Raw genomic sequence first — 17,177 nt, 5'->3', positions numbered from 1 at the left:
ATAGAAAAACAAAACTGCTCAAGTTGCATAGGACACTGTAAACATTTCTGTGTAAAGACAGTTTTCTCACACCAGGACCTCCAAGCCAGGTAGCTCATAAGAATTTCTTGTACTATCTGAACTGGCAGCTCGTGTTTAGATAACTACACCTATGAGACAGGCCAACAGAAAACTTGCAACTTGCCATGAGGAAGGAAAGGTCAATTTAGAGGAAGAGGAAAAAATCCCCAGAAGAATAAATGAAGTACAGACGACCGAGACTCATTTTTCCTAAGCTAACACTTTGTCATAGAAAGCAGTACCTGAACCCACATTTTTCAGTAGATAAGTGTTTAAATACCTCAAAAAAATGCAGGAAAACAAGCTCTCTTTCCGTGTTTTCTCACTCGTCAGGTATGGAAGAAACATTACTATGAACAAGCGAGCTAGACACACAAATGACTGTTTTAATCTTTAAACAATCCTGCTATTAGAGTAGAGGTGCTCCAGGCACAACATTTGCAGTTTGTTTCACCAGCTGCTTCTAAAAATATCATCTTATTGAAGGAGACTTTTTTTTTTCATTTTTGTTTGAATTTCCTTTCCAAGGGAAAAATGATAGATATAAAAAACAACATATGCTGGAAAGATCACACAGCTTCAGGGATGGACTTTTACCATTGCTATTCAAAATATGACAAGCTATGAATGAAACAGCTGAAGATGCTAAAATATACTGGCCCGTGTTCTTTGATAAATTTAATCAAAGGCTTTATTCTTCTAAAACAATTGGTAGAGAACAAGTGACAGATGTTTCCTATGGGGAAAAGCATGTTTTAATATTCTAGAGAACCTAACAGGGGAGAAAGGAAGTTAAAAAACTGAAAAGAATTTGTAAAATACATCCAAAGTTAATCAGCAGTGAAGGTTATTTGTCATATTTTAGACAAGAAAAAAAAAAGACAAGTGTACTGAAATCCCCACACAATCTGTATGACTACAAAACTCAAGACATATTTATAAGATATTGGATTCTAGTGGACACTCAGCAGTAAAGGGACTGGATCCTGATACATGCAGATGTATTCATGTCGTGACAAAGATCCATGAAAGACAGGCATTAAAGATTTGGAAATCTACACTGTAGTTACTGAGTTAGAAACAAAAGTAACCTTGCATTGTTTCCACTTAGTTATGGGTAATTAATTCACTATACTCTGTTTATTTTCCAGTTCACTCACAGTTCTGAAAATCATAGAAAGAAAGTGTTGTACAGTAAAATACATATATACATATATCTTTTGTGAATTGTTTTGAGATAAAAAGACAACAAAGTTTCTTTTGAGTGAGTGAGATACTTTGTTGGAATATGATTTTACTCTTTAAAAATAGATTTCAAATTTTAAAATTTTAATTAATTAATTTTAATAAATTTTTTATTTTAGAAGTCACAACATTTTCCTCATTTGAATTCAGAGGAAACTAGATGGTGGTTGCACAGTACTTTGCCAGCATCAAATCTTCATGATTTCCCACAAAAAAAGGATTAGGGAAATGCTTCTGGTCTCTGTATTCCATTTGGGTTTACATGACATGTTTAAACACAGAAGTAAAGGGTTTCAGGAAAACCCAAAAACCTCTCTGTTATCAGAAGCCAAAGCTCAAAAGTCATTAATGATTTCATGCTCAGAGCTCACTCACTCTACTGCTGTGTTGCACAGCCTATGGTGTTTTGTTCATGGGAAGACGACCCAGCAAAGCCCATCCCTCAGCTGCTGGAATAAGAATAAACCTGGTAATATGCCCAATGCACTGTAAAAAAAAGGACTTCTTTTTTCTTTTGATACCTAACTAAACTAGTTACTGAGCTATTTTTCGTTCTTTTTCTGAGTCAGATGTAAAATTTAGGAAGCCCTTAAGATTTTAGTATTGAAAATCAGTAGTCACTAAAACTGGTATCTAAAATTACTCGTACTCATTTCAATACCAGAAGAGAAAGCAATATTGACATCTGTTGGGAAGCACATGCATACAACAAAAAAATATTAAGATCAAAATTGCTTTGCATGTCTTTTCTCTGGCAAAAACAGAACCGTTTTAAATGCTTCACCTTTTAAATGCTTCTGTCATTCATTCTTTTCATATTGACACAGACTGAAACTAGTGAAGGCATAAAAATTTTGGAATTTTCGTGTTGCTCAAAAAGAAGCCAATTTTGAGATTTTGTATGCGTGGCTGTACAGCAGTTGTAGTCCCTACTGAATGCCAAAAGAGGAGCTGATGATCCTTAGAACACCACCTCAGGGAACCAAATAATTTCAGCTTTCCTGAGACTCAGCAGAAGCCCAAAAATGAATCCTTCTGTACGAAGCATTTATAAGCTTTTAGTAACGTATTTATTAATGCAATTAAAAATGTAGATTAAAATATTTTGTCAAATTAGTGGACATTTGAGACAAGAAATCAGGTCAGACTGACTTTTTTTTCTTCTTTGCTTCAGTCCCTGGTTTCAAAACTGGCATAGCCTTTGTCTTCTACTCCTCACATGAGATTTAAGATAAGTATTAACACTTTGCATCACTCAAGAACTGGGACTCTCAACTGTTTACAGATGAGATAAAGCACTTACTTCTAGCTCTTGTGAGTAATAATTTGGAAGTGAAACAGAGAGGCAGAATGAAGACAAGGTAATAAGCCTTTTGATCTAATTATAAGCTTGTGATCTACTTGGATTAAAAATGGGAATAGAGTAGGTTTTCCTGCTGTGCTGAGATATCCATCTCTTACCGTTCATGTGAACATCAGTACTTCTGCGATTGTAATGCAAAAGGCACCTTCAGGTCTAGGCATGATGACCAGAAGAAATACACAATAAAAACCTTAAGGAGCAAAACGGTACTTCTGCCTATAGTATCAGTAAATGCTCAGTATGTTTTCTCTTTAACAGAATGCTTCCCTAATCTCCTAAAATATTCACAAATATTACTGATCTTCCAGAAATCAGATAGCTCCTTCTGGTCTAAAGCTAATGAATCAGTTGCTATGGACATCTAAGGGTCTAATACACACACATTTGCCTTTGAGGCAAAATCTCTCCCTGAGTCATGTACTACCTTTTCTCTTTCACTGAATTTGTCGTTGCCTATTTTTTCTTTCTTTCCAATATATTTTATGAAGCTGAAAATCAAAGCTAACAGGGACAAAAAGCAAGTCCCAGCAGGTTGAAAATATCATATCTTAGTATTTTAGACATGTGTCAGCTTGATAACATAGGCACAGCACTAGAAGGACTGCCAGAATGTGACAGTGCACATGGCTTTGAGTTTAAAGAACACGCTTCTAAAAAAGTCTGGAAGGCAGCAAGGGCAAGGTAGCCAGACTGTGGGTTTGATTCTGATCTCCTCCTGATCTTAGGTAGAAAAGCAGAGACACTTACACCAGCTAAATCAGACTGGAGAAAATGTGAAGTTTTTGAAGCAAATTTCTGACTGGGATGCAAATTCAAGTATGGAGATTCTGATAGAAAAGAGCTGTATACTGTATAGTCTACTCATGACATTAACTTATGTAGACTGAACATGTTCATTCCAATTGTAATTTCTAGAGGAAAAAGTGATATTTACTGAAAATAATTACTATGTTGATAATCCCTGATGTGGAAATATTTGATTTTTGTATTTCTCACTTGCTTCCCTCTGCACTGAATTTCAGAGAATTCCTGTTATTTTTGTAGGTTTTAATCTATTTTATTAAAATACATAGTAATGTCATTTACCATAGCAACTGAGGATAGTAGTAAAAACCTTAACAGTGACCTTGTTTTCTTATACAATCTTGCTAGTTTAACATTACACTATCATTTTTCTGCATTGCACAGCAACCTGCTCCTGGATATCAAAGTAAGTTCATTAAAATATTAATTATCACCATCATTCCCTTCATCTCTACTGCATTTAGCTAAGCAATATTGCATTTACTCTGTCTTGCAGGTAGGCAAATGAGCAACATCAAGGCCAGAGAAGGAACCAACAGCTGAGGGGAGAGGCATGCCAGAGTTGAAGCTTTTTGTCATGGGCTTTAACATCTCAACCCCCAGCCCTCCCCCTTGCACAGTGACAAATGGCACAGAGGATGAAGCCAGCAGCCTGCCCAGAAATAGAAGACAAAATATGAATTATTTCAAAGGCCTCTATAGGCTCTGTATGATAAAAAGAAACACAACAGGACCTGCAGAAGCAACACTTGCACTGGAGGAGCCTGTGGCTCTCTGCAGGCAGTGGAGAGGCTACGTCACGCAAACAGAAGCAGCTCTTCAGAGGGGCACTGCAGCTCACCTACAGCCCAGAGGTCAGCATCCTGATGATGGCAATCTTCATTAACTCACTACAATGCTCGGATGGGAAGGTTGCTCTGACCTTGTGATGCAGGAGGACTAAAAACTCTGATTGTGATGCACCAATAACACCTGCCACTTGAGCTAAACTTAAGTTTCTTTTACCATTAGGATTTAGGAAGCCCAGTTGGGCTGTTCTGGTCTTTCTGACAGAGGGCAGCTTTCCACAGAACCATGAGATTGTGGATTCTATTGTTCATAATTTCATAACTGTTGTTTTTTTCTAAGCAATTTCCAAGAAAATGTTTTAGACTTGGTAGGAATCACAATTGTAGATCTAAAATATAAATCTAACAAGTTTTAAATGTTGATTCATTTTCACTGTAATTAATATCACTCAATAATGTCTCTCAGATTATGTACAAGTTAAGAAAAGTAAAGAAGCCTAAGAAGATTGGTTTTTATTACTGATGAAAGAAAAGCTATCTTCTTTATATTCCCATGCAAGTACAGCATGCATATATCTTGGGAAGTTAAACAAAATAATTCCATGTTGGAAAAAAGAACATATCCTATCACCTCCATCTTCTGCTGATTCCATTATTAAATAGATAAGCCTTATATTGTGAGGAATGTTCACAAATTTTGTCATCTCATCCCTGCTGCAGAACAAATGAATTAGTGCAAAATCAAATTAAATTTTAGCTAGGCAAAAGGTACTTGTGAGTATGCTTTTTGCGATGCTCTGCACATCATCTATAAGGGTTCTGGCTGCTTCTTCCCTCACTGAGCTCATGCCCATCCCAATGCTATCTCATGTATCCTAACATTCTAACATGGCTGCAGAAATAGAACTAAGGATACTGGGGAATGCACCACTGCACAAGCCAAAGGATGCTTTTTTCTAAAAAGAGTTCCAAGTCTAAGCAGACACCATAAAACTCAGCTTTTTTTTTATTCTGCCTTACATATTGCCACACATTTATGAATGCTCATGGCAGAAGACACACCAGATGTATTTCCAAAATTGTCTTGAGCTTACACATGCTAGCAGCAGCAAGGCAGTTTTTACCAGCATTGGTATGAAGGAGATACCACAGAATTACAAAGGAGAGGCTAAGCCTGTAAAGATACACCAATTTTAGAATCTTAAGTACATCCTACATTTTTGTATCCTAACTACAAGTGAATTACGAATGATGGATTTTAGAAGTACATTCACAGTGATATTCCACTCCCAAGATTGTCTTTTATAAAAAGATCCACAAACTTCTATTTAACATATAGCCTGCACTATGCATAGGGTTTTCTGGCACCTCAAGTGCAGACAACAGAAGGTCTTACCCAAAATACCCTGAAAAGCTGGTTATATATAAAAACCACTTTAGTCTTTTGCCATTAAACCATTTATAAGGGTGAAATGAACCTTCCAGCTGCAAATTTCAACATTCTTAGGTGAATGAAAGTGAATGAACACCTTGTGATGTCCATTACAACACCTTGAGCCAGTTCTCACAGCCTCATTCAAAGCTTGTGCCCCTTTGTGGACTCCCTGGGAAGACTGGGAGGAAAGGAAGGGAAAGGGAAGAGGGAGAGGAACAACAGAGTGCCAGGGAGTTGAACACCAGCGTACAAACAGAGAACAGAATCACATAACAACACTAGACCAATGGACTTCAAGACACACTGACAAGACAGATGGACACAGACAAGACATAAGATCGTTACTAAGAAATTAAATTTAAAAAAAAGAGCAAAAAAACCCATAAAATAAAGGAGATATACAACAGTAAGGCTGCAAGAAGCAGCCAGTGGTATTGGCATAACTCTTCCAAAAAGAAGAAATTAGAATATAACTGAAAATGAAAACTAAAACGATATCCCCCTAAATCACACGCTATGGACTTGCTTGGTTAGCCTGAATGCGTAGCTCTGATGAAACACGAGATGGCGTCATCACAGCCCATGCATGGAATAATGAAGGCCATGGTTAGTTTAACCAGCTAAACTACAGCATGCCACAAAAATGGTCTTGCATTGACCCCGAAATAAAAGATACAACAGATATTCTGCATTGCAATAAAATTCTTTTTATGCCATCTGCAGTTTGTAGGGTGTGGGTTGTTTTTTTTTTTTTTTGTTAAAGGAATTTTTCCCGGGAAAATGGGAATAAGAGAATTCTGTCTTTTTTGTCTGGATACTTTTCCTCAGAACTCGATTAAAACAAAAAAGTAGGAAAGGGAAAAGATGGGATAGAGATTTTCAGAAGTTTTTTAAAAGGCAGTGAGAAAAGAACAGAAAGAAAGGAGGGGTAGGAACCTTCATTCTTTTGCACACAACTTTCTCGGGGTATCTAAAAATGTGGATTTCCTAAGGATGGCAAGAAAAGATTTTGTTGCCTTTATTAGTTTGCAGATCTATATCTCTTTCTTGAGATGATCAAATCACTATTTTGTTGGAAGAATTCCAAAAGTATAAATTGAATACTATAGCAATGATTTTAAAAATTAAACAATAGCAGTATGGCACCATTAAGAGCCAAAAAATGGGAAAGAAATACAAAAGAAACTAAAATATCAATCACCAAAAATTCATGCGGCACAAGATGAGGTGAAACGACAGAAAATGTTCTTCAAATATATACAACGTATACATCCATCTATATATACACGGAGTATGTGTGTATATACTGATGGATATACCTGTATAATTTTTTGTTCTCCCTGTCCCACCCTACCCAAGGCTAATTGGTAGATGAAACTATCAATTAAAAGTAAACAAATAAATAAAAGGAAGAAAGAAAAAGCTCCAACAGAAAAGAAATTTACGTGCTTTGTTCATCAGGAAGTAACAGTATCATGCATCTGTCCACGCCAGCGGATGCCAGGGTTAGATGAAGGCATGAATTTCTGTGTAAACATGTGATTGGATGATAGGGGCTACTGCTGATATTGGTCATTTAGTACCATAGTATATACATATATACATATGTATGTATATATACACACACTGTATATAGTACATATACAGATAAAATATCTTCATAGGTAGGGCCTTTGGAGTGTACATAGAAAAAAAAGACCAATATGCTGAAAATCAAACTCAATTCAAATTCCTAACATAAAGAGAAAATAAAACTTCCTGTAAATCGTCTGCATGATTGATTGGTAAAACCTGTTCATTCTTCTTTTTTTTTTTTTTTTTTAATGGCCATAAGAATGTAGCTAGGAAATTCCACCAAACAAATGTTGCTATTACACACAGGCAAGTACCACAGAGCAAACTTCCTCCTTCAGACTGGTATGGCATTCAGTTGGCATTCAGTCCAGATGATTAAAAGGCTACTTCTCAGCACACTCTGAGACACGCACCCAATTTTAAAGGGTATTCCTTGCTCACAGTATGAGAAATGAAACAGAAGTTCATGTGCTTCACAAATGGAGAGACTAGGGATAGCTGACCACAGGATTTGGAGACAGTGTTTCTTCAAAGAGAGAAGTGAAAATTCTCAGGATGCTTCAAAAATCTTGAAAAGGATCATGGAGGGCAGGAGTCAAATTAGCACATCTCTTGGCCTCTTCAGCCCAGGTTTCTCCACTTTCAGTATAGTGCTTTGTATACAACATTAGCTTCCTGCAGATTCTTGAAAGAGAGATTCTGCTTGTTTCTGCAAATAAATTTGTGATCCTGGATGCCTGCAGATTCTTGATTCTCCAGCTTATGTAAGTGGAAGCTTGATCATTCTAACCCATAAATCAGAAGCCTGAAGTGGATGGGTGCAGGCCAATAAATTATTGATAGACACTATACCTGAAGGACACACATCTCTTGAGTATAGGCATATGCTATCCAGCACTGTATAACTTCCAGTACAAGGTACTGTACTTTTTGGGCCTCTCTACTGCTGTGTGCAATATCTCATGGGAAGGGCTTCCTAAACTGCCAGCGTTATGATGTATGCAGCCATCTGTGAAACAAAATACACAGAATAAATTGGGAAAATATCTACCTAGGAAATCATCAGGCAGATAGGAAGGAGAAGCTGGCAACAAGATAGGAGAAGAGATGCATCTTGCCCCAAGCCATGTAGCTCGGTTTAAGGGTTACCCTTACAAGGTCTTTTGTTCTCTGACAGCTGCCTAGTGAAGAAACCACTGAAACAGGCCTGTTCAAAAGTGCAAATTCAGTACCCTGGCCTCAGCTTTGAGAAATCTGCAGATTTGATCCTCAGATTTCTGGAATATGCCAGAACAGAGTTCTGTACTCATACCAGAGAAAAGCACCGTGTCAAACATGTTCTGGGACAAATGACACTTCCCACAGAGGAGTACTGATCTCCGAAATAAATATTTCTTCAAGGTAGATGAACAGTTGGGTGCCCCTTGTATCCTTTACAGTAAGTCATCCTGATGAATCTCAAGATTTAACAATATCTAGGCTTTTCTGCAATAAGATGAATATCACACACTTTTTATCCCTAAAGCTGCAATGACTTCACTATGTAAAGGGCAGAAGATTTTTTGATTCACTGCTATCATTGCCACCACTTAAAATAATTCCTCATGCACACCCGTGCTTAAAGGAGATGCCTGCAAGCTGCCTCAGTCAGGACAAGATTCCTGTTGCCACTCCAGGGCTACAGAAATCCCACCAGAAACCAATTCTGGAAGGAGGGCACAGGCTGTAACCAGCCTGCTACAGTGTCTTGAGGTAGCCAAGGAAATCCAGAGTGGAGTGAAGAAATTACCTCTATCTTCCTTTAAAGAGATGCAAGTATGAAGATGTGTATCATATGTTTATTGTGATTCAGAGCTTGGATTCAACAGACAATCAGAGTTAAGTGGCAATAAGATCTAGCAAATGATTCTCATAAGACATTTAGCCTCAAAGAGAGCATGTTTTTATCTCTTATGAACTATCTTTGAGTGTGTTGATACCAAAGTCTTCAGATGGGCTCTGTAGGGTGCCATCTCTGATACAGGACCAAATCCAAAGTAATATATTTAGAACTTTGGATTTTATTCTGACTCATATGAATTCTGAACGCTTTTGATTTGCAGGGCGGCATCTCAGCTGCCCTTGTCTTGGTTATAGCACAGCAGGTTCACAGTGATGTATCTCATATCTCACAGCTGCAGCAGTGAGTTCAGTAACCTTTGCATTACTGGACCGTAGCACTGAGGGTGATGGAAGGCCAACTCCTGGTGTCTGGCAGAAACTCAAGAGCTTTTAAACTACACATTATCAGAGCAACAAAGAAGGGCCTGTGCTGGGTTGAGTCATTTCATTTTCAATTTGCTGCAAAAGCGATCAGGCAAGCCAGAAGGCGGTGTAAAATACACTGACCTGTCAACCGAACAGAAGGAAGCAACTTCAAATGGGCCCAATTAAAAAACCAACAGCAACAGAATCTCACACTAGAAAATACAGGCAAAATGATCTGGCTCTTTTCTTTGCTCATTGTATATACATTTAAGCAGCAGACCTTGGCATATGGCCAGAGTCCTGACTTGGCTGGTGAAGTGGAAAGGCAAATGTTAACTGCTCAGCCAAGTCAGCACCACTGGATTTTTATAAGCTGGCTCAGATTGCTTTAGTGCTCTCCTGTGGCACAGGCTGTGGGAGTGCTTCATTACTGGGTGCACTGCAGGCACTGTTCTGCAATCCCTGAATGCAGTGGGAATGGTGAGAAAAAGGCATTGAAAGAAACCTAAATGAAGAGCACCACAAACCTGTTACTGTTCCTTCTCATCGTGATGGAATTAACTAGATTTACACTTTTAGAGGCAAAAGGGACCTCCATGGCCTTCTGCCTTCTGGCAACTTTTACACCAGTGCCTCTGAGAGCTGGGATCCTCAAAATTTGGAAGTGTAAATCTCATCAGCAAGAACCATCTGGGAGAATGTTTTTTACATGTCATCAGGCTAACTTTTATTCTCAGTGCTAAAGTAATTCCTGAGAAGAAATTCATAACTCAATGGCTGATGAGGACCAAGCATCCAGGGGAAGAGGAATAGGATCTGGCAAAAGAATATGCTTAGGAGAGTATCTTCAACTGTGTCAGGAGTCAGGTATTTTTAGTATGAAAAACTTGGCATCCTGAAATTTCATATTAAACATCCTGTTTTATCACATTTCTCCTCCAACTTTGATTTTTCCACTTACTGCATATGCTGAAAATATTATTATTGTCATTTATAGTTATTGAAGTAACTGTGATTTCTGTGTTGAAACATAAGTAACAAAAATATATGATAGGAGTCTGATGAAGAACCCATTTCCTCCTTTAATTGAAATTAATGGAAATCAGAATTAAAAAAGAAAACAAAACAAACAAAAAAACCCCACCTGATATCTTGAAATGTGAAGCATTAATGAAGTGAGTCTTACCCACTTATTTGCAAATGACTGTGGTACATTACTCCTCCTAGCACGGTCCTGTAAAACTCATGACTCACTTTCATGATAATCATTATGCTGGTATTTCACGATCGCCTTTATTTATAATTCTGGTACCAACACTATGCTTTACAATCCAGTAATATTTGGACTGCTCTTTTGCCAAGTGAGGAGTTAAAAACACAGAGATTTGTGAAAAAAGGAGATGGAAGTAGACTGAAGTATCTGCTAGCCAAGTCATGATGTCACTCCCTTCCCTACTGAGTTTGAAGGCAGCTGCATGGTGGAAGTTTCCAGCTACAAAACATTACCAATCTCAGGTTACTGACAGGACCAAGTTCTACCAAAAAATGCAGGCACAACATGACAAATTGAACAGAAATATGAAAGCTCTAGCCTTGGGTGAATTTTAGTATTATTCTTGTATTAATTAAACGGCTTCAGGAAATTAGGGACAGAACATTTATAATGCATTCTGGGGATTTTTTTAAAGAAAAAAAAAAATCCCAAATAGATAATAAAACAAGCAAAAAAACCAAAACAAAACAAACAAAAAAAACCCCAGAAAAACCTAAGCTATTTATATGTTTCACTTTTAAGGACATAAGATTCTACGCAAACTCCCTCTTTTTAAAAAATGTACACAGAAATTCAATGATGTCTGTTCTCTATTATAGAATGCTTAACTCATGGCAAGCCTCAAAAAAGACGATTTGAAAAAGCCTGTAAGAAATAAAATAGACTGCAGTTGCCTGCTGGATATCACATCATATATCTCACCAGAAAGAATAGCCATCAGTTTATCAAAATGTATCTGGAAGGGAAGAAGTTGAGTCAGTTCCACATGGCCAGTCCTTCTGACTCTTTAATGGATACATTTTGAAGCATCATTGCAGATAACATGGCAAGAATTACTACTAATTTTGTTATGTTGGAACAATGTTTTGATGCTCCTCAATTTCTTTGGGCTCACAGAGAACAAAATTAGTATAAATGCATTACCAGGTCAACTGCACTCAAAATCCCATGGACAAATGTGTCCTTGCACAGTCCAATTTCAATACAATTAATGAAGAGTAAACAGCATTAACATACCAGTATTGTTTCATTTTTGTTTCCCTGCTCTGGTTTTCAAGCATTAACTCCCCCACACTTTATAAATCTTTATTATTTGCCACATGCCATGTTGATATTTTTGATTTTCTACTGTGTCAGTAAAGTGACTCCTACAAATATGTAAACTATTAATTAGCTAGAATCACTTTCAAGAAGTACAGCTCTCTGTGCAAATAACTTTATTTTAACCAATCAGTGATGAAATATCTTTGCTTTGCTGTTGCCAAGTCCATGGGATCTGATGCTTGGCTGTACAATTTTTATTTTATATACAGTGTATATATACATAAGGATATATATATATACACATATACACACACATATATATACATATAGTAATATATGTATACATTCACACACATATAAATATATGTATGCATTGTTTTTTGCAAATTAAATCAGAAAGCAAGCAAAAGAAGACTGACCTGACTTACCTGTACTGGGTTCACAGTCAATGAAATCTTCATCATCGCTAGAACATTCAGCGGATGAAACAATGTCATCTGTTGTCTGGCATACAAAGGTCAGGAAGAGAGGAAAAAGAATAGAAGAGAAAGATATCAGATGCTTGCACATCAAGAGGCTGTTTTAGAGGCGGCTAAGTACCCGACAAAAATGTTTCAGAATAGAAAACTTCTAAAATATTTAATATGCACCAAGAACTCCAGCTATGCCAGTGTAGCAAGGAGCTGGATTCCCCTGCTGGAGGACTCGTGCTGCTGAATATTTCAGGTGGGCGCAGGTGTGGCCTGCTGCGTGGTTCCGGCTGGCAATGGATGGCACTGTGCTGCTGAGCACAGCAGGGCAATGGGCCTGACACCTGCTTGGCTGGCACATGGCCCTGGCAGTCAGCAAAGGGCCTGACTGGAGCACGCTGCACTCCTCGATAAGCACCAGAGCCACGTGTGGCCTGCCAGAAGGCACCCACTGACAGCCAGGACAGATGAGGCATTCCCAGGCTAAGCATGCTTCCTGCAAAGGCAAACGTACAAGGTAGACACAGATAATACTCATCACCCTGGCAGCTAACAGAACTCTGCTGTGTTGTAAATGTATCACTCTCAAGCAGAGGTACTTTCTGCTCTGCTGATGCACCCCTTGGGATGGGAATCCCATTTACATTTACCCAGCTAGGACATGTTTGTTACATTGTAAATAACTGCTGCATGTTTCAGGTATGCCCACCTGACTTGTAGCCCGACCTGTCTGCCTGCCAGTGACCTGGGACCAGCCTGGCTGCGACTGATGGCTGGCGAGCCAAACCATGACTGTTCATGGCCATAACAAGTCTCATAACATTTATTTGCATTTCCAGATGGAGATATTTTTCTACTTCTTTTTTTTTTTTCTTTCTTCTTTTTCCTTTTTTTTTTTTTTTTTCCCCCTTTCATTTTTTCATGCTGCTGCTGGTCTAATTAATGAGCAGCATGCTCTGCAGCATGTTAGAGAGAAGCATACTGGTGTCTCCTGCCAGCAGCATCTCCTGCCTGTAATTGCTGCAATTAGTTGAATTTGTAAAGCAGACCATTAGGGAGAGAAGATGTGGCAGCCTCTGGACACAGGTTGTAATGTTCCTGAAAACAGCACAAAATTATCCCAGCCCATCAGTATCAGCTCAGACCACAGCTTCTGCTGGAGTTATCTCCCCTTACACTTCCTCTCTGAAGAAAGCTGCCATTCTGCTGAGCAGCAAGATTGGTGGAATGGTTCCTGGAAAAGAACAGACAAAAGGTTCCTCACCAGACAGGGAGTATGGCTTAAGTCACAGCCCCTCAGGAGCAGGGTGGCTGCACTGCAGTACATTATAACTCAGTTCTCCAGGTGAATATTCCTGAGGATCTCACATCATGAAAAGATTTTATGTCCTTACTCTAGAAAAAGACTATCTAGATTTAAATAAGGAATTCTTTCCAATCATAGGCCTACTAATGTTGCCTTCAAAATGCTGTGTATTCCCTCTTTTATTTACAAAATTTATTTTCTTCAGTCCCCTGTGGTCCTACTGCTAACAAGTTCCTCACTGTCCTGTACCACAAGTACTCCATTTCCTCTTCTTTTTAAGGAAGAAAAAAAAAAAAAAGAGGAGAAAAATGGAACTGAGCAGTCAGCCAGAATGCTCACATCCAATCTGATGTTCCTTCCCTCTTGATTTCAGTGACTTAAGAGTGAGACAAGAAATGAAACTACGATTGTTCAACAGTAAACGAAAATTACAAAAACAGACTATCTGTAAAAACTGTCATAAAATTAGGAAATCCCTATCATATGTATTGAATACTACTTGCTTGTGCACCAGCACTGCTGTACAGCAGCATTTTGTACGATGCAATCTTGCAGTAATCTCATGCTTAAATACTTCCACAGGGAGGCAAGATTAAAAGGAATTGAAGGTGACAGGTACAAAGTAATTTCCTGCCTTATGTGTTAAGATCATTTTTTGGCAACTTCCCTCAGTCACAGAAAATGGAGGAATGCTGTTGAAATTCTGGTGCTGAATTCTCTCTTAAAATGAACTGGCTTTAAAAGTTTCTCTGCTCAGTAAGAGGTCAAGAAGAGAGGAATGCACAAAATAAAAATTTACTTTCCATAATTCTGGCTCTGTCACATATGTTTTATAAAGCATTACTAATCCCAAAGAACAAAATAATTTCTAACGACAGTAACCACATCCTCCAACAGTGAAATGCAGCCATTTCTGAGTAGAAAGATATCAGTTTTTAATTGTAACACTGTAAATTACTTTAGAATCATAAGTCAACAAAACAGTATCGTAATAATAAATTTTTTTAAGGAAGTGAAATGAAGCCAGTGAAACCTCAAGCGTCTAAAACACTTGAATTAATGGGCATTAAGGACAGCACTCTGAAAAAAGAATGTACTCCATTACTACTAGAAAACCTTGCTTAGACAGTAGTAGAACTCCAGCAATGTTTTTCTGATTTCCAGGTTGTATTTAGAGCAAGTGGATTTTGCCCATAGTTGAAGATCTGACAATTCACATACAGAATTTCATTGAAGAATAGTAATGATTTGCTTGAAGTAGGAAATGAACATAAAATTTTTAACAATGTGTCATTGCCACTTACCAATTGCTATGCCTATTCACTTACCCACTTTACTTGCTCATATCTAAGGGTTTCATGCAATATTAACTAGAAATCAGATCCAATTGAATTGACAATCTGATTCAGTATTTGTAAAGAATAGAGTTCCTTTATAACTCTCTCCCCTCCTTCCCCTCTTCATTATTAGAACCATCACTTCAAAACAGAAACGTAGACATATCAGAAAAAAATGAGATTATATTTCTTCACACAATGAAAGATTTTTTTTTTAACTGAGGAACAACTTGCAACAGGACAGTGATGGGTAATAAAGGTTTAGATGCATTTTGAAAATGAGTGGTCAAATTTAGGGTAAAAATACCCATCCACAGCTACTAAACACATCACATTTCACTTGGAAAATCCCTGTAGCACAGGCATCGAAGATCAAATCAGAATTTGTAGTCTATCTAGACTTCAGCAAAGACTTTGACATTGTCTTCCTCCAGGAGAAGCTGGCAGTCCATGACCTGAACAAGAAAACTCTTTGCTGGGTAAAGAGTGGCTAGAGAGCCGGACTCGGTGGTGCTGAATGGAGTTAAATCCAGTTGGCGACTGGTCATTAATGTTGTTTCCCAGGGGTTGTTATTGAGGTCTGTCCTGTTCAATATCTTTATTGATGACCTGGATGAGGGGATTGAGTGAATCCTTAGTAAGTTTGCAGAGGATACCAAGCTGGGAGGAAGTATCAATCTGCCTTGGTGTAGGAAGGCGTGACAGAGGGATCCAAACAGGCTGGATAGCTGGGCTGAAGCCAATGAAGTTAAACAAGTCCAAGTGCTGGGTTCTGCACTTCAGCTAAAACAACCTCAGTCAATGCTACAGGCTTTGCAGAGTGGCTGAAAGATTGTGCAGAGGAAATGGACCTAGGGGTGTTGGCTGACACTTGGCTGAACATGAGCCTAGGTAGCCAAGAATGCCAATGGTATCCTGACTTGAATCAGAAATAGTGTTGCCAACAGGAGCAGGGAAGTGATCAGCCCTCAGTACTTAGAACTGGTGAGTACTCACCTTAAATACTGTGCTCAGTTTTGGGCCTCACTACAAGAAAGGACATGGAGTGTGTTCCGAGAAAGGCAATGGAGCTAGTGAGAGGTCTGAAGCACAGGTCTTATGAGGAGCAGTTGAGGGAACTAAGAGTATTTAATCTGGAGAAGAAGAGTGTCAGGGGAGACCTTATTGCTCGTCTCTATCCGAAAGGAGGTTGTGGTGAGGTGCAGGTTGGCCTCTTCTCCCATGTAACTAGCAATAGGACTAGAGGCAGTGACCTCAAGTTGTGTCAGGAGAGATTCAAATTGGATGTAAGGAAAAACAACTTCTCTGAAAGAGTGGGCTGGAAGGGGCTGCCCAGGGATGTGGTGGAGTCACCGACCCTGGAGGTGCTCAAGGAACATTTATAAGTTGCACTGAAATAAATGGTTTAGTGGGAAATATTGGTGATAGGTGGATTGTAGGACTGGATGATCTTGGAAGTCTTTTCCGAACTCAGTGATTCTATGATTCTATGAATAGAGAAGAGCACAGCCAGACTGAGACAAAATGTCAGTGCGTAATATGCACATCTACCAACTTCAACCTGTATCTGTACTTTTTTGCAACTAATTCTACACTTGATTCCACCAGTTAATCTCTGTCCTTACCTTCCCATCTACACTGCGTGCTATTTCCCCTGATATTCCAGTTTTCTTGTTCTGTTACTACTGTTTGTCCCATGTTACTGATAATGCATGTATAAATATGAGGGTTAGAAAAAGAGAAAACCCTCTAAAAGTGGAGTTAGATTTAAGGTCATTGATGAGATCTCTAGAAATCAAGGAAGAAATAAATACACTAATCTGTCTTGCCACTTCCTGTCTTGTATTTTTCATCTCTGAATTTCATCACAATTCATCAGTAACTGATTTTCCATTCTCATCACATATTGGCTTACCTTGCACAGATACCAACATCTGAATCATCCCAGCTAATAAAGCCACTTTGAGAAGCAGGAGAAAATTCCTGACCAGAGAAACAGAGATGAGGAAATTTCCAGGACCAACCTTGTCATTTCTTGTAACTGGAAACTGTACCTTTGCAAAGAGAATTTTCACTTGATGATTATTAAATTTCTTCTTCCACGAGATAGGACAAGCTAGTGAGCAACAACCCCAAAAATCTCGCCACTATCTTTTAGTCTCACCAGAAACAGTTCACTGTAAGGCCATAAGCAAAACTAGCTATTCCATTTCTGGTTTCCCCTCACAGT

At 38.4% G+C, this 17,177-nt stretch overlaps 1 protein-coding gene across 16 annotated transcripts in view; it reads right to left on the bottom strand.

Annotated features, from left to right (window-relative positions):
- The window catches only part of NRXN3 (neurexin 3), a 943,812-nt gene that overhangs the window by 25,242 nt on the left and 901,393 nt on the right, over positions 1 to 17,177 (bottom strand). For 9 of the 16 annotated variants that reach the window (XM_052693473.1, XM_052693471.1, XM_052693478.1 and 6 more), the window contains one exon: positions 12,263 to 12,338. In XM_052693473.1, coding sequence (XP_052549433.1) covers positions 12,263 to 12,338 — 76 coding nt within the window. Of the gene's footprint in view, positions 1 to 12,253; positions 12,339 to 17,177 lie in introns of all 16 variants that reach the window. The other 7 variants (XM_052693472.1, XM_052693470.1, XM_052693477.1 and 4 more) reach the window with 1 other exon arrangement.

Source organism: Tympanuchus pallidicinctus, unplaced genomic scaffold (assembly GCF_026119805.1).
Source record: "Tympanuchus pallidicinctus isolate F22 unplaced genomic scaffold, pur_lepc_1.0 scaffold3, whole genome shotgun sequence".
In the NCBI taxonomy this organism is placed as follows: Eukaryota; Metazoa; Chordata; class Aves; order Galliformes; family Phasianidae; genus Tympanuchus; species Tympanuchus pallidicinctus.
Note: the sequence above shows the minus strand (reverse complement) of the source record. Positions and strands in the feature narration are given on the sequence as shown.